Source organism: Cotesia typhae, unplaced genomic scaffold (genome assembly GCF_013202065.1).
Source record: "Cotesia typhae breed Kobodo isofemale line unplaced genomic scaffold, CoteBio_Ctyphae contig_48, whole genome shotgun sequence".
NCBI classification, from domain to species: Eukaryota; Metazoa; Arthropoda; class Insecta; order Hymenoptera; family Braconidae; genus Cotesia; species Cotesia typhae.
Window position 1 is genome coordinate 13,401,108 of NW_027423756.1, and position 26,139 is coordinate 13,427,246.

Below are 26,139 nucleotides of genomic sequence, written 5' to 3' on the forward strand. Positions count from 1 at the left end.
TTACGTATATATAAATAAATTACAAATCATATTTTTATTAATATGATAAGAATTAATTATTCATCTCTCCTAGTAGTAGTAGTAGTAGTAGTAGTGAAGAATAAATTTAAAAGAAAATTAAAATGATAAATTAATGCATTTCATAAATAATACTTAATATATTACAAGAAAAATAAAACTTTCAAAATAATATATAAATTAATTTAAGTATTAGACTTTTTATCCATTACTCTAGTAAATAAAAATATTTTAATTATTACAATGTCTACTACTTGGAGTTTCAGTTGCAGAAGTTCTTTCCAGCCGATATTTTGTGATGTGGATATTATTTTTTTATGATTACTGTTATGGTTTACAATTTACGAAAAATTTAAATAGTTGGTGTATTAATTTTTAAATTTACATATTAAATTCATACTAAACTCATTCAATCGTGTATTTAAATATAAATAAGTCGTTTACTATTGCCGGAATAAATAGAACTTTGCACTAAATTGTCAATCAATGACAAAAAATCAACCATTCGCATAAATGTTTAAAAAGATAAAATATTATTTTAAATAATTATAAAATGTTTATAATTTATTTAAAATTTCAAAATAATTTTTTAAATAGGCTACTCAATTTTTTCTAACACTTACATCATAGGAAAAATTACACCAAATTAATTTGAACAGTCTTATTAAATGTAATTATCATTTTATAACATTTGTATCAGCGAATGATCGATATTACAACGGACAAAAAATAAATAATAATGTAATTTAATCACTATAGAGCTAAAAAATGATTTATAAATTAAAACTATCGTCCATAAGTTGTTTAAGTTCTTTCAGGTGCTGCATTTTACTACCAGTGGCTGGTGAAGCCGCTGTGGCACGACCGACATACCTAGAAAAATAATTATTTTATTTATTAAAAATAAATTATCATTATTATTATTAAAAATTTGCAATAATATTTTATAAATAAATTTTTGTGAGACTGAAAAATTATTTTACCATTAATTAAGTGTATTAATTTTAATTTTTTAATAAATTTTACCTCACAGTTCGTGATTTTGATTCAGTAGATTTTTCTGTAATACTTTCTGACTTGGAAGGGGTTTTTGATGAAGAAAATAATCCACTTAACCAACCACCATTACTTTCACTTGAACTTCGGCTACTGCAACATGGCCCAACATTTTTTTTTACTTTACTTTATAAATTATTTATAAAAAAAAAAAAAAAAAAAAATAAAATAAAATAAATTTTATAGAAAATTAATTTTTTTCAAATAATCCTACTGAGTATATTTATTTTAATTTCAATTAATTGTAAACAGCAATTTGATTCAATAATAAATTTAAAAAAAAAAAAAAAAAACTAAATAATCACTTGGGCAAAAACGTGGGCCATGTTTACAGTCAAGTGAAAAATAATTTCATTACACCGTTTAATTTAAAATAAAATAACTAACGAGTGTTAAAATATAAAAATAAAAAATTAGTCAATACTTATCACTTAAAATAAAAAAAATTAATAATAAATAAAAATTTGCTTAAATTATTATCAAGTTATAAGTGTTAACTGAAAAGTAATCAAAGATTAGTAATTCAAGAAAAAATATAATTATTTAAATTTAAAAAATAAACTTACGAAATGTCACGTGAGTTGCTGAGAGCCGTGGAGAATCTCGGTTGAACGTAAGTCCAAGATCCTTGGTTTTTAGCTTCTTCTTGAGACCAAATAAGTTCAGCGTTTGGATATTTAGCTGCTTCTTGCTTCACAAGATCGTATGGGAATGGTGAGATCTACAATTAAAAAAAAATTATTAAAATATAAAATTAAAAAAAATAATTAGTTCTATAAAATTTTGGCTTATAAGCTTGACAATAAACATGAATACTTAATCACACCGGACAAAGCGATTAAATAAATAAACAATTAAAAAAAATCATTACCTGTTCTACCCTGGTAATAGCAACCTTGTCATCCAACCCTCTCTCTGTCCGTGCTTTCTTGAGGTCATAGTAGACCTTTCCAGAGCAGAACAACACTCTCTTGACATTGCTAGAATTTTTAGCAGCAGGTCCATCCTCAGGAATGACTCTCAAGAACTGAGTGTCCTCTGTCATGACATCAAAGCTAGACCTTGCCTCAGGATGACGGAGCAACGATTTAGGAGTCATGATAATCAAAGGCTTCCGGAAAGGTAGAGCAATCTGCCGACGCAAAACATGGAAATAGTTAGCAGGAGTACTGCAGTTAACGACGATCCAGTTGATATCGTGGAGCTGTCTAACAGCGAACTCCTCGCTTTCAGGCGGGAAGTAGTCTGGATCATCAGCAGACATCTGCAAGAACCGCTCAAGCCGAGCACTGGAGTGCTCCGGGCCCATTCCTTCGAGACCGTGAGGTAGGAGCATGACAATACCAGATTGACGAACCCACTTGGCTTGTCCACTGCTGATGAACTGGTCGATGATGCACTGAGCAGTGTTGTTAAAGTCACCGAACTGGGCTTCCCAGCAGACGAGGGCGTTTGGATTGGTCATAGAGTAGCCCAATTCAAATCCAAGAACTCCAAACTCAGACAGAGAGCTGTTGCAGACGGTGTAGGGAGCTTGGTCCGGGTACAGGTAGCACAGAGGTCGGTAAGTAGCTTTGTCAACAGTCTGGTGGTGAAGTACGTGGTGCCGGTGAGAAAAGGTACCTCTCTCTACGTCCTGGCCAGACAATCTCACGTGGATTCCCTCCTTCAGCAGTGAACCGAAGGCCATAGCTTCTCCCAGAGCCCAGTCGACTTGCCTAGACTCAATCATCTCCATACGCGCTTTCAAGATACGCTCGATACCCTTGTGGATAACAAACTCCGCGGCATTTGGTGGAGGTGATGAGAATTTCTTTCCAATGTGGACCAGAGTGTCTTCTTTGATCCCAGTTGGAGATACTTTAAGCGGGTCTTTGCCCTCGAAGAATCCTGACCAGGGAGAGTCGAGCCAATCTTTGTATTTGATGTGAGTTTCTTGGCGAGCGTTGGTGTAAGCTTCTTCGCAAATTTTCTCATACTTTTCTTTTACGTCCTTGACTTCCTCTGGGGTTACGACACCTTCGTCAATCAGCTTCTTCGAGTAGATATCCAATCCAGGTGGAGTGTTCTTTATTTTACGGTACATGAGCGGTTGGGTGAACATCGGCTCGTCGATTTCATTGTGTCCGTTACGACGGTAGCACACGAGATCAATGACTACATCTTTGTGGAATGTTGCGCGCCATTCAGCTGCTATCTTGCAGACGTGCATCACTGATTCTGGATCGTCAGAGTTTACGTGGAAAATCGGAGCGTTGACGACACGAGCGACGTCGGTACAGTATGGAGAGGATCGCGAGTGTCGTGGGTCAGTTGTAAAACCTATTTGGTTGTTAGCGACGATGTGAATTGTTCCGTGAGTTGTGTAGTCTGGCAAGTCTGATAAGTGCATCGTTTCGAAGACAACACCCTGTCCGCAGAAAGCTGCGTCGCCGTGCAAAAGTATGGACATGACCTTAAAATACAAAATTTATATTATTAAGAGAATCATTTGATAAAATTAATTTTTTTAGTGATATTTAGTATCATTAAAAATAAATTACTTTTTTGCCTTCTCCGTCCCCGCGGTAGAATTGCTCAGCGCGCGTCTTTCCTTGAACAACGGGATCAACAGCTTCTAAATGAGATGGATTAGCAACGACAGCCAGGCGGATGTTCTTGTTTGTTACGCGATTTAAACGCTCAATGTAAGTTCCCAGGTGGTACTTGACATCTCCAGAACCCTAATAATAATAATAATAATAATAATAATAATAATAATAATAATAATAATAATAATAATAATAAGCGATGCTTGCTACGTGGCCTCCAAGCGGCGCATCGCGGGAAACGCAGACCATAACATCAGGTCTGTAGGCGAACGACGTAACCCGTGCAGTGGGCCAACTACCCACTGCATGGAAATAACTGAGTTACCACAAGATATCAACTCAGAAGTGCTCCCCACAACCGGTCCTTTTCGGATGAGGACCATTCATCAGGTGGGAGGAGCACGCCGGACCCGATGAATGATGACGACCCTGGCGCCTTAAGGACTTACTTTAAGTGGACGGAGGAACTGAGAGTCGATCTCTTGGTGTGCTACCAACGTAGCGAGCCGGGGGTGAGCGGCTATATGGCCCGGATGCACACTCTTTGGAGTGATATGCATCCGGAGCTAGCGCATTTTACGCCCAAACACCTGCGTAATTATGCCGCTCATCTTCGGTGAAATAGAAGATCGCTTGTGCCGGACAGAAGGCAGTCTAATAGACTTTCCTTTCCGGCGCAACTACACCAAGAGCGACGCCGTTCCTCCTTGGACAACAACAATCCCTTTGTAGGACGGCAAGTAAGTAGTATATCTAAAAAGATAACTTACTCCCAACAACAGCTTGACGCGGTAAACGAAGATCTCCGTGCAAACATCCTGGAGGATTCCACCCTGCTCACTGTGAGCCAGGTTGTGTATGGTGCAGCAGTTTCGGCTTTTCCGAGAGAGAGACAATGTCTCTCGATCGAGGCAAGGTTGAAACAGCGCATCTCACAACTTGGCTTGAAAATTGACATGTCCCGGAAACAGGTCTCCCGCATTCAGTGTGTGATTGAGTACGACACAACTCAAACACCATACACGCCCCGAATTCGGCGCATTGCTGCTGAACTTCGGTGGCGTCAACACACACTGAACAAGAGTACTCTTCATGTCATCAAGGAAGAGTCTCTTAATAAATTGCGGGCTCTAGTGGCTGCTAAAAAGTCATTAGAGAAAAGGCTGAAGCGGTTGGTCGACAACTAGTTGTTTCGATCCAGCCCTTCACGGTTTCTGACACCAAAGACCGATGTTACCGGGAATTATCCAACACCTGAGCGGGTGGAAGGTTTTTGGACTGAGTTGTATGGAGATCAACCAAACGTGAACGCCAACACTCCAGCTCTGCACGACTTCAAAGTATTCTGTCGGGAACACCGTCGACAGAATGCTGATGAAGAGAGCCCTGCAGTCAGTGTGGATGAAGTTCGTTCAGCTCTAAATGGCAGCAAAAATTGGGCTGCCCCGGGACCAGACGGCATTAATGTCTTTTGGTGGAAGAAGTTTACTTCTACCCACCTCCATCTGGCCCGCATATTTACATCATACATTAGAGCTGACGATCCGATTCCGGACTGGCTTGTAGAAGGGCGAACCGTACTGATACCTAAAAAAGGTGACTTGTCTGACCCTAAGAATTTCAGGCCTATCACCTGCTTGAATGCGGTTTATAAAATTTTTACAAAAATTTTAAATAACCGTATTTTGCAGCAGATAGAGCCTGTATGGTAACAGATATATGAACAACGTGGCAGTAAAAGAGGCCTGTCAGGTTGCAAGGAGAACCTGATAGTGGATCGATGCGTCTTACAAGATGCGATCTACTATCAACGCAACCTGTCAATGGCTTGGATTGACTATCGCAAGGCATTTGACTCAACTCCACATGAGTTGATTTTATATCTACTCAAATGCCTGGGAGTCAATCCTGAAATAGTGGAATGCATTCGGCGTACAATGCAGCTCTGGCGAACGCGATTTCATATTGGAAGTGGAAACGCATTGCACGTAACCGGAGTTGTAGAGTACAAACGAGGGGTCTTCCAAGGCGATTCCTTGAGCCCTCTGCTGTTTTGCATTTCACTGCTGCCTATATCTGTTGCTCTCCGTAAAACTCATGGGTACTCTGTGGGGCCTCCGGGTGATCGAAACTATTCGATTACCCATCTGCTTTACATGGATGATCTGAAGCTGTATAGCGCTGATAAAGATCATCTACAAGCGGCCCTCAACATCGTAGCAGAGTACACACGAGATGTCGGAATGTCTTTTGGGTTGGACAAGTGTGCGGTCGTACATCTGGCGAGGGGTAAGTGCTCTGATACTGGTGATGATGTCGAATTAGTGGATGGGAGCGTCTTAAGCCAATTAGACGCCGGGGAGTTGTATAGATATCTAGGAATGGAAGAGCACCGCATGCATGCGGTCTCTGAAGTCCGAACAACTCTCCAGAGCGAGTATGTTAGGAGACTCCGGAAAATTTGGTCCTCCGAACTTTCAGGCAAAAACAAAGTCTCAGCTACTAACATGCTCGCTGTCCCAGTCTTACTATACTCTTTCGGTGTCCTGAAATGGACCCGAAAGGATTTACGAGATCTCGACATCAAAACCCGTAAGATCATTAATATGAATCGGAGCATGCACCCCAATTCATCAGTCGCCAGATTATACCTCTCCCGGTCCATCAGTGGGAGAGGTTTGCAGAGTTTGGAGCGGCTTCACGACCGTTTGGTCCTGGGTTTAACTCACGAAGTTGTCAATTTCACTGCAGACGAGGATGACTTTCTTATGCAAATTGTACATAAACATGAAAATGCGCATAAGGGGTCATTCTTGTATAAGGCAGCAATATATGCGGCAAGAACCCTTGGTCTTGGAGAAATAAACGCTCTTATGGAACTCCGAAAGGAGGAATTTAAGAGCGTCATCAGGAACGCCGAGGAAAAACTACTCCTTGGCGAACTGATGGACAAGTCCATGCACAGCGTGTTCTTTAAACACGTGCGTGATCATGGCTTGTCCATCCAGCTGACGTTTTCCTTCTTAAAGTCAGCGGGCCTGATGTCCGAGACTGAAGGGTTCATATTTGCCTGCCAAGATGGTGTCATTAACACTCTTGAGTACCGTAGCAAGGTGCTCCAGGTGCAGCTTCCGGACACGTCCTGTAGGAGGTGTAGACAACATCCGGAGACGCTTATGCACCTTTTGTCGGCATGTCCAGTGCTGGCGAGAGGTGCATATATCCAGCGTCACAATGCTGCCCTGAGAGTACTGTACTACTATCTTCGTCATTGCTACGGTATTGACGTGACACCAGTGCTGCCTTATTTGCCAGGAGATATTCCCCAGGTTGTTGAGAATGACAGTTGCAAAATTTATTGGAACATGCCATTTGCAACAACCCGGCGAATAGATCACAACAAACCTGATATTGTGCTCTTCGACAAGGCCACTCGTGACATTTATGTCATTGAGTTCTCGGCCCCGGCTGAATACAACATCTCAGCCAAAGAAGAGCACAAAAGACAAATATATCAGGATCTCCTGTTTGAAATTGGCAAACTTTACCCAGGTTACCGTGTCAAGCTTGTCGTCCTGATTGTTGGCGTCCTAGGAGGGATGAAACAGTCGTTTGTATCCTCACTTGCCAAAGTTCCAGCTTGCTCATCAAAAGCTGAGTTCTTGGCAGTTAGGATGCAGAAGGCTGTTTTACTTGGTTCTCTCCGTCTCTTAAGGGAAATGACTTTGGCCTGCTGTGATCACTAACCGCCTTGTTGTGCGGAGTGGTCCAGCAGTAACGGATGGAGCTCAGGCTGGGCCCTCGGAGAATCGGACTCCGGGGATAACCCCCCTGAGCATTTAATAACAAAATAATAATAATAATAAATTATTTTAATTAAGCTATCATTCAATTTGTATTACCAGTTCAATCTAGACAGCAGACAAGTTTGAATACTTACGTCATCGGCTGCCTCCAATGCTGCGAACTGCGTAAATATCTGATTCAATGGTTTACGGCATACGTTTGCTAATACATTCAAACGACCACGATGCGGCATTCCCATCACGATTGACTCAACTCCCAATTCGGTGGACTTGTCGATTACTTGCTTCATCGCTGGAATTAAAATTTCACATCCTTCCAAACCGAATCTCTTCTCTGATGACCATTTACGGGCTAAGAAAGCTTCAAAACTACACAAAAAAAAAAAAAAAAAAAAAATATATATATATATATAATTAATATTTAATTTTATAAAGTTTAGAAATTAAAATTAAAATTTGTAAAATTTTATATTTTAATACCCAGTAGCACGGGTAAGACGAGCCAAGATCAAACGTTTCTCATCATTAGTTATCTCCATTATTCCAGGAGTCTCCATTTTTTGACGGATCCAGTTGCACTGCTCCAAAGAATTTATGAACATAAACTCTACACCAATGTGTCCGCAGTAAGCACCCTCCAGACGACGAAGGATTTCACGAAGTGGCAAAGACTTCTCTTTACCACCGATGAATGTTGTCGATGGAAGCTTAAACACGCGGTCCATATCGGTTTCCTCTATTGTAAAAAATAATTTATTTAATTAAAATTTTTTTTATAAATTCTAAACATTAATTTTGAAAAATTAAATATAATATTTAATAAATAAAACTATTTTTTTAATTAATTAATTGATTTTTTTTTTTTTTTTACTTGAAATTAATTAGCTTCAATTAATCTTCTTGCGTATTATTTTTTACCAGGAAATCAATTACTAAACCCATTCTTTTCAATGCTATCTGATAATTTATATAATAGCATTGGAATTTAATTTTTTTTTCTTTGTACAAACAAAAAACACTTAGCAATTGAGCGTAAATTTTTTTTTGATAATTTTAATCAATTAAAAGAAACTAATCAATAGTTTTATTTATTTCTTTTCATATAAATTCTTCAAAATTTAATTATTTTTAATCAATATCATTTATAATAAAATTAAAAAAATTTTTTTAGACTTGTTGATACTGAAAATGCTTATTATATTTACGACCGTAATTTTTAAATAAATAATAATACCATAGCAATAAAATTTCCTGTAAAAATATAATTAATGTGGATAAATAGTGACATACGTGCATGTTTAATACAGTGAGTAGAAGAATAAAGCATAAAATCATTAGAATAACAGTAAAAGTGCATATTTGTACATTAAGTGATTCAATAATTATATAATGCATGACACGTTATAGGGAAGAAAATAAAAAAATAAAAAAATAAAAAAATAGAATGAGCTGATGAATATAATGAAGCAGATGTAATTATAAACTTTTCCAGTTTACACATCTTGATCAATAAGGAAAAATAAAAATTAAATCCTACCCACTCACCGATTAATTTTATAAAATTAATATCAAGCAATGGTAGTATTTTATTTTTAAATATTCGATCAGATAGGATTAAAAGTAAAGATAAAATAAATAAACAGCCTGTCACCTCAACAACATAGATTGGCTATAATTTTTCATGGATAGGTGTCGATCCAATGATGCGAGTCCCAATAAATAGAAACTATTATTTTAAACGAGAAAACTAATTGGGACTTGTTAATTACATACTTTTCATGAGTGCAGCTACTCGATATTGTAGGTCCTGAGAGTAAGTGGTGCGAGGATTCTTTCCTGTGGACATTAAACTATTACTAAAAACTATAGGCTTTTTTTTTTTTTTTTTTTTTTTTTTTTTTTTTTTTTTTTTTTTTTTTTTTATTTTATAAAAATCGTTAAAAATTGTTTTTGATTCTAAGAAATAAATTTTTTTTTTTTTTTTTTTTTTTGTTAGCATATAATTTAATTTAATTAATGTCAGTTAAAATAGTTAAAAAAAAAAATTATTTTGTTTAAGAAATTTTTATTAAATTAATTTTAAATAAAATTAATTTAATAAAAAAATAAATTTGATAAAAAAAAAAAGTAATAAAAATTTCTTAAACAAAGTAAAAATATTTGTAGAATATAAAATAATTTTTACAATTATAAAATTAATTTATCTGTTAGGTCATCAATTTTTTTTCTAACAAAACAAAGAAGAAATTTTTTAATATTAAAAAAAATATTTTATCATCATTATTGGACTTTAAAACTTGTAGTTATTCTTCTCATAAGGCTCTTACGTCAATTTAACATAAACGTCACTTGACTCTGAGAATAGAAGGCTATTCCGTCTCGATGTGTAGGCGGGTCTAAATTATCGCGAATAAAAGACTTGATAACTCAAAAAAGATAAAAATCTAAATGACTCAGGTCTTAACAAACGATCTTAAAATGATTATGATAATGACATGAATATAATTAAAAAAAATGTACGAAAATGATTAATGTAAATGTAAAAAAAAAAAAAAAAAAAAAAAAAAAAAAAAATACTAAATAAATAAAACAGTCTTTATCGAAAAATCTAATGGATGTAAATTGTAAACAAGAGACTAATTAAACTTTCGTAATGCAATGTTGCAATCTTTAATCAGAAAAATTGGAATTTAATAAAGCATTAGTAATTTAATTATTGAAGATATTAAAGTCTCTTGTTATAAAAAATGATCAAAGTTGGATTAAAAAGTTTTAAATTTATAAATAAAAATAGTTTGATGACGAAATTTACCGACTAGTAAGCTTACCAAATGAATAATAAGAGTACAGTAACTCTTGGGGATGCTTATCATCAAGATCAGCACTGTTGATGCCAAGTGGATCCAATTTAGCGATATGATGCCCTCGGATCTGTCAAATTCATATCGACCGTGTCGATTTACATGTGCTTTAGGTCCATTATTATCAATTACATATTATTAAAATTTTTTTACAACATAAAAACTTTTACAACTCCTTCAGACATTTTTTGTATTCCTGTATTATTATAAATTGTTAATTAATTATTATAAAAACAGCAAAATTTGCTACTTTGTAGCTCACCTAACACCTCCCACAAGTGGAGCAAATATTCTGATTATTTTTATCAAAACCATTAATATTAGTATAAATTTTTAACCCAAAAAAAAAAAAAAAAAAAAAAAAAAAAAAAAAAAAACGTTTTATTATTTTTTAAGTTAAGAAAAAGGAAAAAAAAAAAAAAGAAAAAAAAATGAGATAAGCGTGCAATGTAAAAAAATGTGCAACTACAACTAACATGCAAAGCATACACATATATTTGCACACATATTAGAAATTTATATGTGTATATTACCTGATGTTTACGAACAAGTCTCGTACTGTCCTTTTGTTTTTATACAAATTTTACCACGCTCATGAAATTCAAAATTTATTATGTCTAGACACGTTTTTTTTTTTTTATTGTTGCTAATGCATTTTCAGTATCAATGTCAATAAAATAATTTAAAGCAATTAATCATTTGAAATTAAAAAAAATAAAATAAAAAAAAACAATGTATATTGTTGTTTTCGGTCTAAAAGTTCAAATAATAATATGACAGCAGTGAATGGATGATTTAATTTAATTTAAATGAACCCAATTGTTAAATTGGCATAGCCTTCACCTTATTTAATGAATAATACCTGACTTAAAATGATATTGATTTATTTTTTCGTATGATGGTTTGATGATAAACCTTACCAAGCATGTACTGTCGAAGAACAAGTTCAGGTGCCCCTTTGCGGGCTGCGTAATGTGTGTGTACTGCATCGGTTCTCATAATACCAAGGGGATCCAATTCAGCTACTAAATGACCCCGGGCCTAAATTCCATCGAATATAATCCCAATTTTAAAGTCTTGATTTTATTATCTAATTCTACTACAATATTTAAAATAATCTAAACACAAACAATTGTACACATCTATTTAAAAAAGAATAAAAAATAAAATGTTTTATGCTTTAAAAAAATTAATCACATGCAAAATAAAAATCCTTTTTTTTTTTAAGTTATTTTATAAATATTTTTTAAAAGATAAGAATATTTTAACAAGTTAATTTATGCTAGCATGTGACAAAAGTCAATATAAAATTACCGATAATAAAAATGTAAATAGTATATTTAAAATCGTTTACAATTATCACTATAAATAAATTTATGTACTCTTTTTTTTCAATGTCAGTTGCTTTAGCATGCTTATAAAACGAATTCATTCTCATGTAATGAAAAGCTGTTATGTATTTAAGTTGTTTAATTAATAAAGTATATTATGAATAGTGTTTGAACTATACATAACAAATAATATTTATAAAACTTTAATAAAACACATAATAGCCTAAAGATAATAAAAATATGACTATTATAAACGATATAGCAATGATGATTTGCATCATATTTTCATGCAGAGCATTGACCTATTGTTTTACCCCTGATATTAAAAATCGCTGATCGATATTTTTTATTTTATCATGCTATCGTCATTAAAAATAATTTTTAAAAATTAATTATACCAGTATTTTAATTAGTAATTTTTAAAAATTAAATTTTTATTGGGAGGTGCGAAGTGGCCCAGAAATAAATTATTTTTCATAACTCGAGCCTTTAATTTTAAACTTTAATTTATGTAAACATGTTTTTTGAATTATTTATAGAATTATCAAGATGAAATCATCATCACTTACCTGATAAGATCGAATGATAGCCTGTACAGCTAAATGATCATCAATAACTTTTTCATTAACAGGAACTTGACCGACTTGAGAACCGCCTCCCAGTGCCGGCATTAGAGATCCAAGTGGCACTTGATTGTAGCTCGGTGCTAGAGATGGTGGTGCTTGGTAAGCAAACCCAGGAGTCGCTCCCGCGGTACTATTACGAAAGAATGAATCCCATGACTGTAAAAGGCAATTTATTCACATTAAAGCAAAGATCCAATAAAATGTAAATAAATTCATTTAATTTTAACATACCACATGAACGCTGTTTGGATCTTGAAGCCATGCGTTGTACATTTCCTCGACGTACGAGCTGGAACTTCCATTGAGGAACGGTTCGGTCGCAACTTTACTAGCGAATCTTCGGGCTGGTTCAACACCAACAATAACTTTGGATGTACGAATTGTTGGATTGCTGCGGACTAACCATGATGCAAATCTCTCGCCCCCGCAGACACGTGGAGCCAAGGGTGTCAATGAACTAAATACCGCCCGAGCTTTATACATTTTGTCCTGAAACAAAATGACAAATATTGTAATTATCACACATTTTTATTTTTAATGCTTACATATATTTGACGTCAGCAAGTATTATCAATTAGTAAGTTATCTTTTAATAATTACAACCTAGTGTAGTCTATTATTTTAGTCTTTCAAAATTTTTATCATTGTATTATTAAGTATCTAACAATCCCCAGATTTTATTTACGATAATTTATTATCTTTAGAAAAAATTAAAAGTGTTATCAAAAAAATGTATAACGTTATTTGGACAGTATATATAAGTTATTGAATAGAAGAAAAGGTAATCCACCCGATTTTTGGCTAAATCTAAGAAGAAAATTTGGCAAAGATTAAATAATAAAAGTTCAAACCATTATCACAGACACAACCAGAGTAATATTAGATATTATTGCCAAATATAAATCAATACATATCGAATATTTGACATAGTAATTAACTCAGAAGAAAATAAAATGCTTTTTATTTGAATTACGCATTATTTTTATCATCTGTTGACTGTCTGGATTATATATCAGCTTGATAAAATGAAAATTAATAATTATAATATGATTAGGTCATTGAATTCAATTTTATTTTATCACTTTGTTATTTTTCATAACGATAGTTGCATGGTATTTTCTTTTACTTATTGATAACAAAACAGTTTGCATCGGTTAGACTTGCCGAGTGGTAATTGGCAGTATGCTAATACTTAAAAAATATGTACATATATTTAAAATAGTATTTTTGTTTGGTCAATCGCCAAATAAATTGACGTCTTGAATTGACCTTTACTCGCCGTGTTCGTGAACATTGTTACTTCAATACTCATCTCAAAAATAGCTGTCTACATATTATTAATCATAAATAAAAAATGCTTTGTAGAATGAAATAGTGTTATTTATGACAGTAGATGGAAATATTTGAAGGCTGAATTTTTACATTCATGTCACATGATCCCCAACAAATAAACTTTTAAAGCATATTTTGTTCTGATGTTATAATGGTAATTATTATCTCACTATCTTAATTACTTTTAAGTGTGAACTGATAAAAAAAAATTTCCTTCTTTCTTTTTTAATTAATTAAAGTATGTTTTATAAATTTTCTTTCTATTTAATCGATTAAGCGATTGGAAAGTCAAACGATTTTTGCAGTGAAATCACATTCCACGTAAATGTTATGTGGATAAAATATATCATGGCTTAATCAGGTCAAATATACATTGTCCGCATGGTATTCCAGCTTGTGTTTAAAACCGAAGATAATACAAATAAAATTCAATGTTGTAATTGAAAATTAGTACCTAAAAATAAAATAAAAATAATTATATTAAAAATAAAACCTTTAAAAATATGTTTACCGGCAAATTTAAAAATACAAAATCCACACACACGTGTACGTTCAATGTGTGTCTTTAAACTAGGTTATTTTCCGGTTTCATTGGAGATGTGTCAAGGTCTCAGAATAAAATTTAGCATTTTAAAGAATAAATTGAATAAAAGCATCAGCTGTTTTAATTGTTTTGTTAAAAGAAAAATTATTTAAACATTACTATTTAACAGATGAAGGACATAAACAAGATTAATAGACTGGAGCGACTATTTTTGTCTTGTGCAATAATTTTTACGTAACAAAAAAAAATACCTATAATTTAAACTAGCCAAATTATAAAAAGACAATCGCTATTTTATCCGGGAATTTATTGAGGGTTATTTTTTTTTATATGATTATTAGTTTAAAAATTATTGAAGACGTATTAATTAATTAATATACCTGATGTTAAACGATAGAATAATGACAATCTGACCACCATTTGCAACTTACAGTCACAAACTCACAAGCACGCGCAAGTAAGTGGCTACATTCGTCATATTACAGGTACGCCCGCGCAGTTGCCAAATTGGAATTTTTACTCCCTCCACTTTTGCTGCATTTTGTTCCCGCGCATGTGCTCGGAAAAATTATCTAGGGACTTATTTATTTTCAAATAAATAATAATTGATTTTTTAAAACTTTATTTTTTAACTTTCGCGCTCTTTTTTTTTTTTATTATTATTAATCATATGTTGCTTGTGATAAGAGTTTACTTTCATTAAAAAATTATAAAATATTAACAAATTTTTTTTTTTTTTAAGTATTTATTTAATGAAAATTATAAAACTGAAGTTACCCGTCAGCTGTTAATTTAAAAAATTTTTTAACAAATCAATTATAATAAAAAATAAGTGGAATTTTTTAATTAAATTTTTTTTATAATAATTTAGTTGCCATATAATTCTAAAAAAAAACTTTTCAAATGTCTATTAACTTCAGTGTCATTTAAAATTAAATAAAATAATTATTAATAAAATCATTTAATATTTCTTCATAAAAAATTAGTATTGATTGGAATTTTTTATCGACAAAATAAACGAGAAATAAATATTTAATAAATTTTATCTTGACAGTTAAGTATTAACCTATAAATTAATAATCTACATTGACAAGTAATTTGTTATTACGGCTGTCAGAAGAAAGATTAAAGACGCAGAATAATAAGTCTAGTCTAGATATTGATTATTTATTTGAAGATTGTTGTTGAGAAATGCGGAAAAAAATTAAAATTTGTTTTTCTGAAAATTATCAGCTGATTTCAATCAATAATTAATATTTATTTCGAAAAATTATTCATTGATAATTAAAAATAAAATAAATATTTTACAAATAATAAAAAACGAGTGATTGATAAAAAAGATAGTGGAAATTATTGAATAAAGTTGGTAAAACTGTAAAAAGAATCTAGATTACTCAGAATAGCGGCGACATAGCAGTGAAATGACGAAATTAGACGACAGTCGAGTTTGTTTTGTTAGATATTTTTAAAGTGACTGCCCATTAAAAAGTGCAATGATTTTCCGGTGTCATTAGCAAATATGAGTGAAAGAAAATTTACCCGGGCACTAGGCAAGCCCGGGATGGCTGCACAGCTCCGAGAAACCGTTTCCCAAGTTGTTCGGGAGAGTACAGTCCAGGTAGGCACCTTGACACGTTTCTCCAAAACAGATTATAACATTTCTATTTTTGCCGCTATTCATAAAAACAATTTTATATTTATCCATGATATAACGATATTTTTTTTCCCTCTAAACTATTTAAATAGTTATTTATAATACTATCATGACGTAAATTTATTTTTAAATCCTCCAAACCGCAGTTAAATAATCGTGCTCCAATAATTTATTTTATTTATTATATTTTTTACAGAATAAACCACATTTGGTCGAGCCGATAGACTTTGAGAGTTTTATTCTAAAGAATAAAACATTAATGCAAAATGATCCGCAGCGAGAATTATTGCTTTATCCACCAGATGATGTTTCAGTGAGTATAAATATTTCATAATAACTCAACGCTTATCGCTTCATACCCTCAGGAAAGTACATTAAGATAAAAGCAACTGATGATTCACAGGATGTCCTTCTTATCGTAGTGATTAAATAACAGTAGCCTATTTACTTAATACAATTAAGACTTGCATGAACTACATGTTGAATATTTTATTTTATTTTACAGCAAATTGTACTTCCAAGAAGATACAGGACAGTACAATCAATTGTACAGAGCATTTTGGAGCAATCAGACGGCGGAGAGAGTCTTTTAACTAGAGAATGCCTAAAAAATTATGCGTCTAATTGGAATGTCGTTCACTATAAATACGCAGCGTACAGCGGCTCGTATCTTGATTTACCGAAGCTATCTAAAAGCGATGAGCTCAGAGAGGAAATTTATGAAATTGATACGGATGTAGATCAAGTGGATGAGGAAATGATGAAAAGTGATGGTATTACCAAAGAGGGATACTTGATGAAAGGACCGGAGATCGGTAGCAGCGATCGCATGTTTGTAAATATTGGATCCAAATCATTTAAACGGCGGTTCTGTCACCTCAGACAAGAAGTAGATGGGACTTACATCCTCGAATTATTTAAAGATGAAAAAAAAGGAGAGGCCAAGCTTACTATCGTAATGGACTTTTGCACTGACGTGGTAAGAAATCCAAAACGCGGAAGATTTTGTTTTGAATTGCGTATAAGTGGTACTCATAAATTTTACACGTTTGCTGCTGATAATGAGACAGATATGCAGGATTGGTTGCTGAAATTGAGCTCAGTTTTGCAGCATTATAAACAGCAAGAAGAAAAACGGGCTGCTTCGTTAGAACGCACTTGTCACACCCCGCCACCGTCGCCCGTACCAATGCAAACTTATGGTACATTGAAAGGACTGGATCAGAGTATGAATCCACAGTTGATAAAATACTCACGTGAAACTGATACTAGTATTTTATTGAGCAGACGAGAAAATAGAAAACGTTTGTTTAATTTATATCATCATTTAACGCTTGGTAAGACTCAAGGGAATTTAATTGACGGGAATGTTGATCCTTATAAAGAACAATTTGGACAGAGAATATTTATTAAATGTGAGACTCTTAAATTTCGGCTGCAAGCTCCAATAGATGAAAACGAATCTCTTTGCCAAGTTGAGCCTTATTACACGACCTTGAGTCTGTTTGACGCGAGAAATGGCAAAAAATTGTCAGAAAATTTTCACTTTGATATTAATCATGAAATTGTTCGTGATATGGTTCAAGAATTGAGTCCCGTGAGTGAATTAACTGACAATGATAAAGCGGAACTGCCGAACGAATTGAAAAACATACCTGATAAATGGATAAAATATCCCAAACAAGCTATTTTCAGTATTAGTAATCCACATCCGGATATTTTTCTCGTTGTAAGAATTGAAAAAATTCTCCAAGGAAGTATTTGCCAAACGTCTGAGCCGTACGTTCGAGCTACCAAAGATCCCCGATTGGGTCTGAAAGTTCACAAAAATGTCCGAGCTTGTTGCCAGAGACTTGGTAACTATCGCATGCCGTTTGCTTGGTCAGCCAGGCCGCTATTCAGATTGTACAGTAATGAGCTGGATACCTTCTCGGACTTTCCAGCGATTTATCGCCAAGAAAGCAATAAAATGCGGGATGATGAGTTGCTGAAGATGCTCACTGAATACCGGAAGCCTGATAAATTAAGCAAGCTGACTGTGATCCCTGGCTGGATAAAACTCACCATCGAACCACTTGCGGAAATTCCTGAAAATTCACTCACCACGTCCTTGGCTCCTTTGAAGCCTTTTCCACTGCCTCCGGTTAGTAATCCGACTTTCGAAGTCTCAGAATTTGAGAGCTTGTCTGAAAAAGACGTGCATCCTTACACGACTTATGAAAACCATCTGTATATTTATCCTCAAGTTTTAAATTTTGATACTCAGAAAATTTTTACCAGAGCGAGGAATATCGCTTGTATTGTTGAGCTAAGGGATGATGACAATGAAAATTCTAAGCCATTGAGGTGCATTTATGGTAAACCAGGCGCACAAATACTGACGACACGCGCCAGTTGCACTGTTTTGCATCACAGTGCTGTGCCATCCTGGTATGAAGAAATAAAAATGAGATTGCCGACTAAGCTGCACAATAAACATCATCTGTTATTTTCTTTTTATCATATCAGCTGTGATATGAATAAAAAAAAAGAAAACGGCGTGGAAAATTGTGTCGGCTACTCGTGGATGCTGTTGTTACATAAAGGCAAATTAACAGTTGATATGGAAAATAATGTACAAACTTTACCAGTCGCGACAGATTTACCACCAGATTATTTATCAATTCAACCTCTCGGACTTGGTAAAGGCAATGCTGGACCAGACATCACTTGGATTGATACCCAACGACCAATATTCACTGTATCATTTCAATTATCATCAACGGTATTTACTCGAGATCCACATTTACATAATTTATTTGTACACGCTGAAAGAATATTGGATAATAAATTGTCGGGTATACCATCTGATTCAGAAACGTGTAAAATATTGAAAGCAGCACATGCTATTCAGTTAATTACAGCAATAACATTCCTACCGATAATATTAAATCAATTATTTGCACTGCTCACGTGCAATCCAGGGGATGAAGTCGGTCTTTATATTATACGACTGCTAATACATATTATTAATTTAATTTATAAAGCTCAGAGGAAAGAAATCATTCATGCTTATGTTAAATTTGTATTTATGCTACCATCTAAAGACACATCTGTTACTACTACTGTACATGAACAACTGGCTAAATATTTACCTACTCTACTGCATCCAAACAACACTGATTTTTTAGTTGTAAATAAATTTATGCATCATTCCAATTTCTTTTTTGATATTATGGTCAAAAGTATGGCTCAACACATGCTCAGTAGTGGACGAATTAAAATGCATCGCAATGAAAGATTTATTAAGGTTTATCATGACAACATAAAAAAATTATTACAAGTTCTTACACCATATCTTATGAATAAATATAAAGACATGCCAGTTGAAACGCATGAACTCAACAAGAGTCTTGCACAATTTTTAAAGGTAATTGTATTAAAAAAATTTTTTTATTTATATTATAATTAATTTTTATCATTTTATTACAGAAATGTCTGACGTTTATGGACCGTGGATTTGTATTTTCATTAATAAATGATTACATAGACAATTTTTCACCAGGTGATGTACGAACATTGCAAGATTTTAAATTTACATTCCTCCAAATTTTGTGCTCACACGAGCATTATGTGTCATTTAATTTACCTATGATGCAAACTCGCGTTACAAGTAAGGGTAAGTTTATTATTTTCTTCTAAAATTTTCTCAAATCAAATAACTATTATCTAATACATTTTTAAATATTAATGAAAACAATTTATAATGTATTTTATTGCTTTTGTGAAGACTCAGAATCAGAGCCGGAAGGTGATGGTACGTTCTGACCTTGTAAACTCCCTTTACAATAAATCAACCAACATTGTTATTTTTAATTTACTTGTAGATACTAGTGAATGGGAGTTTTGTTTTTAATTAATGTTTTTTAATACACTAAACCTAGCACATGTATTATTTTTTAATTTTACAATTAACATATGCACAATACAATTTGCCGTTTATAATTATAATCTTCAAATCTTATTATGAAAAAGAATTTATTAAATTGACATTAATTGATAATAAAATTTTTCAGATTTAATATTGGAGTATTCTTTGTCTCAAGATTTTTGCAAGCACCATTTTTTGGTGGGTTTATTGTTGCAAGAAGTTAAGTCTTCGTTAAATGAAATTGTCCAGATTAGAAAAGTGGCAATTGCTACTTTACGAGATTTATTAGCAAAACACGAATTGGATGACAGATACCAAAACAAAGGACAATTGAGCCGTATTGCAGCTATTTATATTCCATTTTTGAGTGTTGTTTTAGAAAATTTACATAGATTACAATCAGTTTACGAGACTGATACAAAGACTGATTTAAAACAGAATCATGCTGCTAATCGGTTGTCAAGCAGCAGCAGCAGTAATTGCTTGATAAATAAGGACCAAGTTAATGGAGTTGGACAAGGAGAGACACCTAAATCTGTTCACCGATTCACGTTGCATTTAGATTCACAGTCTCCAATAAGAGCATCGATGCATCTCAGAGACTCGACTTATTTTGCCGCAATCGCTGGACAGGGTTTGGCTAATGGATTCTCTTGTACTAGCATTGAGTCCAGCACGTCTACATTATCGAGTACATCTCATTCGCTCGTCTCTCAAGAGACAACGATTGCTCGAGAGCCAACGGAAAATGGTATTTCAGAAAAAAAGGGACACTCAAGATCCGTCAGTCTTGCTCAAGCATCCTCTAGATGCGACAAGCTTCAATCTTCTGAAATGAAAGATTTATTGCTATGCTTTTTGTTTGTTGTTAAATATCTGGGAGATCACCAAGTTATTGCATGGTGGCAACAATGCTCTGAAACAGAGATTATAAGTTTTTTTACTATTATTGAAATGAATTTATATCACTTTAAGTACGTCGGTAAGAGATTGATTGTAGCGAATAGTAGTACTACGAATAGTGGGAAACCTAAAACTGTGAAAGCCATGACATTGCCTGCTCGAATGGCACCTCCCGATTTTTCAAATGACACATCTGGGACTGGTACATTACAGCCACATAATACATCGACTCGTGAAAATTTAGTCGATGAAGATAATGCGCTTAATCATCAAGCTTTACTGGAAGCTAACATGGCTACTGAAGTTGGATTGATTGTTCTTGATTGTCTTGGATTATTTTGCATTCATTTTAAAGTAAGCTTTTCTAATTACTTATTTTTTGACAGTAATTAATTGAAAATTTATTCTTGAATTTTATTAGGATATCCTTCTTGTTAACGATGGAGATAATCCCGTGATGCAAAAACTTTTTAATATTTATTTATCATTTCTTCAACTCGGTCAATCTGAAACACTGTTTCGACATGTTTTTGCAAGCTTACGAGCCTTTCTTAATAATTATTCTACTGCATTATTTAAGGGTATAAATATTTTTTAAAATATAAAACAAATTTATTTTATATTTAATTAAATCATGAATATTTTTTTTTTTTTTTTTTTTTTTTTTTTTTTTACAGGCAATGCAGTGTTCTGTGGACGCCTTTGTTATGAATTATTGCGCTGCTGTAACAGTAAATTAAGTTCAATAAGACAAGAGTCGTGTGCTTTGCTTTATCTATTGATGCGTAGTAATTTTGAATTTACAAATAGAAAAGGTTTAATACGAGTACATTTACAGGTAAATAATAATTATTAAATTTTTTTTTTTTATTTCTAAATAATTAATTAATAATTTGTCGATTATCAAGGTTATCATATCAGTATCACAAATGCTTGGCAACGTAATTGGATTAAATAATTCACGGTTCCAAGAATCTCTTTCACTGATCAATAGTTATGCTACATCTGACAAAGTTATGAAGGGAACTGGGTTTCCCGTTGAAGTTAAAGATTTGAATAAAAGAATTCGTACTGTTTTAATGGCTACTGCACAAATGAGAGAGCATAACAATGATCCGGAAATGCTTGTCGATTTACAACACAGTCTCGCCAATTCATACGCCAGCACTCCGGAATTACGGCATACTTGGCTTGAAACTATGGCTCGCAATCACGCTAGAGATGGAAATTACTCAGAGGTAAATAATTTATTTATTTATTCATTACAAAGTATAACGAAATTATTTTTTAGGCTGCTTGTTGTCAATTACATATCGCTGCATTAATGGCCGAATATTTAAAACTGAAAAAAATACACTCATGGGGAGCTGAAGCATTTGACAAAATATCTGTTAATATTTCTAAGGATGAGCGAGGATTGAAGCTTGATGCTGGTGAGACTTGTATGTGGTGTCGTTGTTGTTTGTAGTTAATTAATGCATGCTTAGCTTTTCAGATTTTTTGTTTCAATGTCGCATGGATTGCTATATCTAGATTTTTTAATGTTGATTTTATTATCAGATTAAATTATTTAATAAAACAATTATATATTTTAGGGGTACAAGATATACATTACAATGAATTAATTCTATTGGAACAATTAGAGAGTTGCGCTGAAATGATGGAAAAAGCAGAACGTTTTGAATTGTTGGGACCATTGTATCGTTTAATTGTTCCCATTTATGAGAACAAGCGTAATTATGATGCATTATCTAATTGCTACTCTCATCTTACTCAAGCTTGTAATAAAATTGTGGAGGTAACAAAAACGGGAAAAAGATTGCTTGGAAGATTTTATCGTGTTGCATTTTTCGGTTCAGTAAGTAAATTTTTTTTTTTTTTTTTTTTTTTTTTTTTTTTGTTTTTTTAATTACGTAATCTATATTATTAAGAGAATAAGAAAAATTTTGTATCCAGGCTAGTTATATGGTAAAATCGCTTTTAATACTATTTTTTCTTTTATTTAGGCCTATTTTGAAGAAGAAAATGGTCAAGAGTATATTTATAAAGAGCCTAAAGTAACATCCTTACCAGAAATATCAGAAAGGCTATACCGATTATTTTCTGAAAAATTCGGTGTAGAAAATGTTAAAATGATAATGGACTCAGCGCCGATAAAATTGAGTGATCTTGATCAAAAAATGGCTTACATTCAATTAACACACGTGACACCGTACTTTGAAAAATTAGAATTAGAATCACGTTTAACAGAATTTGAACAAAATCACGATGTCTCGTGTTTTATGTTTGAAACTCCGTTCACCCACGAAGGTAAGCCACGCGGAAATCCTGAGGATCAATGGAAACGAAGAACAATAATAACAACGCAATATTCATTTCCATACATAAAAAAACGGATCCCAATAATAGAGAAGAAAATAATAGAATTGACTCCCATAGAAGTGGCGTTGGATGAAATGAGACAGCGTGTACAAGAGTTGGAGGATGTTGCTTTGCTAGCACCAACTGATGTTAAAAAATTGCAACTAAGACTTCAAGGAAGCGTTTGTGTTACTGTCAATGCCGGGCCGCTGACATATGCATCAGCATTTTTAGATCCTGCTTTATCACCGCAGTATCCAGACGACAAGGTTGAAGAGCTGAAGGATGTGTTTAGAGACTTTATTAAAATATGCTACACGGCGTTGCAAATAAATAGTAAATTAATTACTAGTGATCAACACGAATATCAAGAAGTTCTGAGGGAGAATTATCAGAAGTTGTGTCAGAATTTATCGTCATTACTTGGAGAATCAATATGGCCTGATGACCAAGTTGGAAGCTTTAAACGCAATAGCGCTGCACTTTTCAGTGCTATCAGTGGAGCTAATAACCATACAAGTATTGCATAATAATACCATGACATATTTTCTCTAGATAGGGTTTTTTTTTTTTTTTTTTTTTTTTTTTTTCAGTAAAGAAACAATACACAAATCTTTTTATAAAATTTTCTATAAAACTTTTTACACCATTTTTATAAATTTATACTAAATGGATACCAAATTTTTAAATGATACTGAATTTAACAGACATCTAAAAATTTTTTAGATTGTTATAACAATTTAATTGTATTTTTAAAAATATTTTTTATATCGACGGTCTAATTAGCAATTGGTCTAACTCCTTATTTTTTAGAGAGTGATTTTTTGACATTTTGATGTAGCAATAGTCCAATTATAAATTATTTGAATGATCCAAACCAAAATACTAAACCTCTATTAGAAATTAAAGTAATTAAATTATTTTTTTAAGTGATAATAAATTTTGATAGATAAATTTAATTAGAACGTCGATATAATAATTGATTTGTTGTAAAATTTCGAATAATTTTCAGATGTTTGCTAATTTCAGAATCATATTTTTAAGACATATTTACCAAACGGCCAGTTGAAATAGGGTTTTTGAAGAAAAGATTCATAGTTAATAATTTTAACACCATGACGAGAATTATTGAATAATTCTAAATAATCTCTAAAAGAAAAGTCTGATAGGTAAGTCAATAAATAGTTGATATTATAAAAAACCACTTAAACATAATATGTTTAATTTTTGAAAATAATATGGACAGTGCTTGACGAGCATAAAAAAAAAATAAATAGGCATTCGTGATTTTTTTTTTTTATCAACAATTAGTCAAGCATTTTTTATATTTATAAATAAATATATTTATATAGTTTAACTTGAATGCATAAAGATTGAAAATATATATTCGTCCGTACGCACATTAAGATTATAAAAAAAAAAAAAAAAAAAAAAAAAAAAAAAAAAAAAAAATTATATTGTTTAAGTAAAATTTATAATATGACCTAAAAAATATTGTTTAAATGTACTTTGTGATCTTATTGTTATGGAAAAGTTAATGACTACAATTTAGCGTTATTTATTGTTGAAGAGTAGATACTGGCAAACATTTTAAGGAAAAAAATTTACGTAATTAAAATTAAGCTTGGATTGGATAATTATATACGTAATTTGGTTTGCTTTTTAACTTTCTTCTTTCAATATATGTGATATATTTTAACAGGGTACAATTGTAATATGCACCCTGTCTAATTGTTTGGATTTGTATATATGTAAAAGAACATTTACTTAGTCTTAAATACTTATTATTGAAATGAGAAACTAAGGAGAGACAAAAATTGTTTTTAAAGACCAAAAATTTGTTTTTATTTAAAATAAAAATGAATTTTTCACTAATAAATTATTAGTTTTAATTATTTAATGTATTACTGCAATATTATAAATTTTATTTTAATAATTTTTTTCATTAAATATCAAAAAAGTTTTATTATTTTTTTAAAATTGTGAATGTTATAAATTTACTTACTAAATAGTAAGACCTAATTAAAAAAAATATACTCATTAGTTGATAATATGAATACATGAAAAGATGCCAGTAAAAACTATTTAATTACTTGCTGGTAATTCAATAACTCAGAATTTTTTTTTAACTAACATTTTTTTAAATAATTTTTAAGTTACTATGAAAGTAATAATTAATTTTACGTCCATTAGCATGCTAAAAAATTATCTAAAAGTCTATTACTCTATCCGTCTGTAACGTAAAGTGGTATAAGTATTATATTTATTATTCAATTACAATAATAAATAAATTAATAAATTGCTAAAATTGTTGTTTCGATATTTCCATACAAATATTTATTTTTGTACTTTTGTTATAATTATTTTAGTATTTTATTTAATGATTTTTTGTAAAAAATTAAAAAAATTAATTTTAAATTCAAAAATTGAAATAAATTAAAAAATAAAAGCTTGAATTCATATTTTATTTATACTTTATAAAAAAATACATGGCAATACGTGACGTATGTAGATGATATATTGTATAATAATAAATCGGGCCGCTTGACAAAATTTATTTTACATTTTTTTTTTTTTTTTTTTTTTTTTTTTTTTAGACTACACATTTATTCAAAATTTAACTATCCAAAGTTTGTGATCGCATTACACAATGTGCGTATTGTACTTGCCACAAATTTTGAATTTGCTTTTTATCTACTATTAATTAATAATTAATTAATTATTTTTATCGAATGTTTTTCACTTTTAGTGCATTATTTAATTTTTTTCGTATTAGATATTTTATTATTATTATTTGTTTGTAATTATTATGATGTCTATAACATGTCTGTGCACCTGGGCATATATAAACGAGTGCAAACTATTTTATCACTGCCCATTTAAAACATAATAATTATTTATTGACGGATTTGATATTTTACATTGCCTTTTTAATGCAATCGCGTCATTTAAAAATTATTTTAATTGTAATTATTATTATTATTATTTTAACAATGCATATTGTCATAAAAACGTTATACTATTTCATGCTTTATTTTTCTTCCGGGTGGTATTTTATTGGATGGATTTTTATAAATTAATTAATATATTTATTATTAATTCAAATATTTAATCAAGAAGATATAAATCTCTTATTTTTTTTTTTT

At 31.9% G+C, this 26,139-nt stretch overlaps 2 protein-coding genes across 13 annotated transcripts; one reads left to right on the forward strand and one right to left on the reverse strand.

Annotated features, from left to right (window-relative positions):
• Positions 1-117: 117 nt before the first annotated feature.
• Positions 118-14,637, reverse strand: Nc73ef (oxoglutarate dehydrogenase Nc73EF). Of its 6 annotated transcripts, XM_074246345.1 has the most exons (12): positions 14,546-14,637; positions 12,521-12,778; positions 12,233-12,445; positions 10,300-10,402; positions 9,245-9,307; positions 7,952-8,207; positions 7,606-7,840; positions 3,618-3,797; positions 1,946-3,529; positions 1,641-1,795; positions 1,045-1,167; positions 118-891 (listed from the first exon to the last, which is right to left on the reverse strand). In XM_074246345.1, the coding sequence occupies exons 2-12, from the start codon at positions 12,770-12,772 to the stop codon at positions 792-794; spliced, it is 3,264 nt and encodes a 1,087-aa protein (XP_074102446.1). In that variant the 5' UTR covers positions 12,773-12,778; positions 14,546-14,637; the 3' UTR covers positions 118-791. The 6 variants fall into 6 exon arrangements, with proteins under 6 accessions (XP_074102446.1, XP_074102448.1, XP_074102449.1 ...); XM_074246347.1 differs by lacking the exons at positions 9,245-9,307; positions 14,546-14,637; XM_074246348.1 differs by lacking the exons at positions 1,045-1,167; positions 14,546-14,637.
• An 886-nt stretch (positions 14,638-15,523) lies between these two features.
• On the forward strand, positions 15,524-25,587 carry Ziz (dedicator of cytokinesis protein Ziz). Of its 7 annotated transcripts, none has more exons than XM_074246063.1 (12): positions 15,524-15,783; positions 16,016-16,132; positions 16,325-19,228; positions 19,291-19,477; positions 19,589-19,615; positions 19,875-20,986; positions 21,054-21,213; positions 21,310-21,470; positions 21,541-21,870; positions 21,924-22,074; positions 22,228-22,490; positions 22,639-25,587. In XM_074246063.1, exons 1-12 carry the CDS (start codon positions 15,685-15,687, stop codon positions 23,521-23,523), a joined length of 6,396 nt encoding a protein of 2,131 aa, XP_074102164.1. In that variant the 5' UTR covers positions 15,524-15,684; the 3' UTR covers positions 23,524-25,587. The 7 variants fall into 7 exon arrangements, with proteins under 7 accessions (XP_074102164.1, XP_074102165.1, XP_074102167.1 ...); XM_074246064.1 differs by having other exon boundaries at positions 19,291-19,471; XM_074246065.1 differs by having other exon boundaries at positions 15,526-15,783; positions 21,924-22,065.
• The last annotated feature ends 552 nt before the right edge of the window (positions 25,588-26,139 follow it).

Excerpts from the sequence above, each read along its gene's own strand:
- Nc73ef (XM_074246345.1), bottom strand. The coding sequence starts at position 12,772 with ATGTATAAAGCTCGGGCGGTATTTAGTTCATTGACACCCTTGGCTCCA. Across the intron at positions 8,208-9,244 it reads AGTAGCTGCACTCATGAAAA|AGGAAACCGATATGGACCGC; the intron begins GTATGTAATTAA and ends TTTTTACAATAG. Across the intron at positions 1,168-1,640 it reads AGCAACTCACGTGACATTTC|TAGCCGAAGTTCAAGTGAAA; the intron begins GTAAGTTTATTT and ends GCCATGTTGCAG.
- Ziz (XM_074246063.1), top strand. The coding sequence starts at position 15,685 with ATGAGTGAAAGAAAATTTACCCGGGCACTAGGCAAGCCCGGGATGGCT. Across the intron at positions 21,214-21,309 it reads TTCTACTGCATTATTTAAGG|GCAATGCAGTGTTCTGTGGA; the intron begins GTATAAATATTT and ends TTTTTTTTACAG. Across the intron at positions 21,871-21,923 it reads GAGATGGAAATTACTCAGAG|GCTGCTTGTTGTCAATTACA; the intron begins GTAAATAATTTA and ends ATTATTTTTTAG.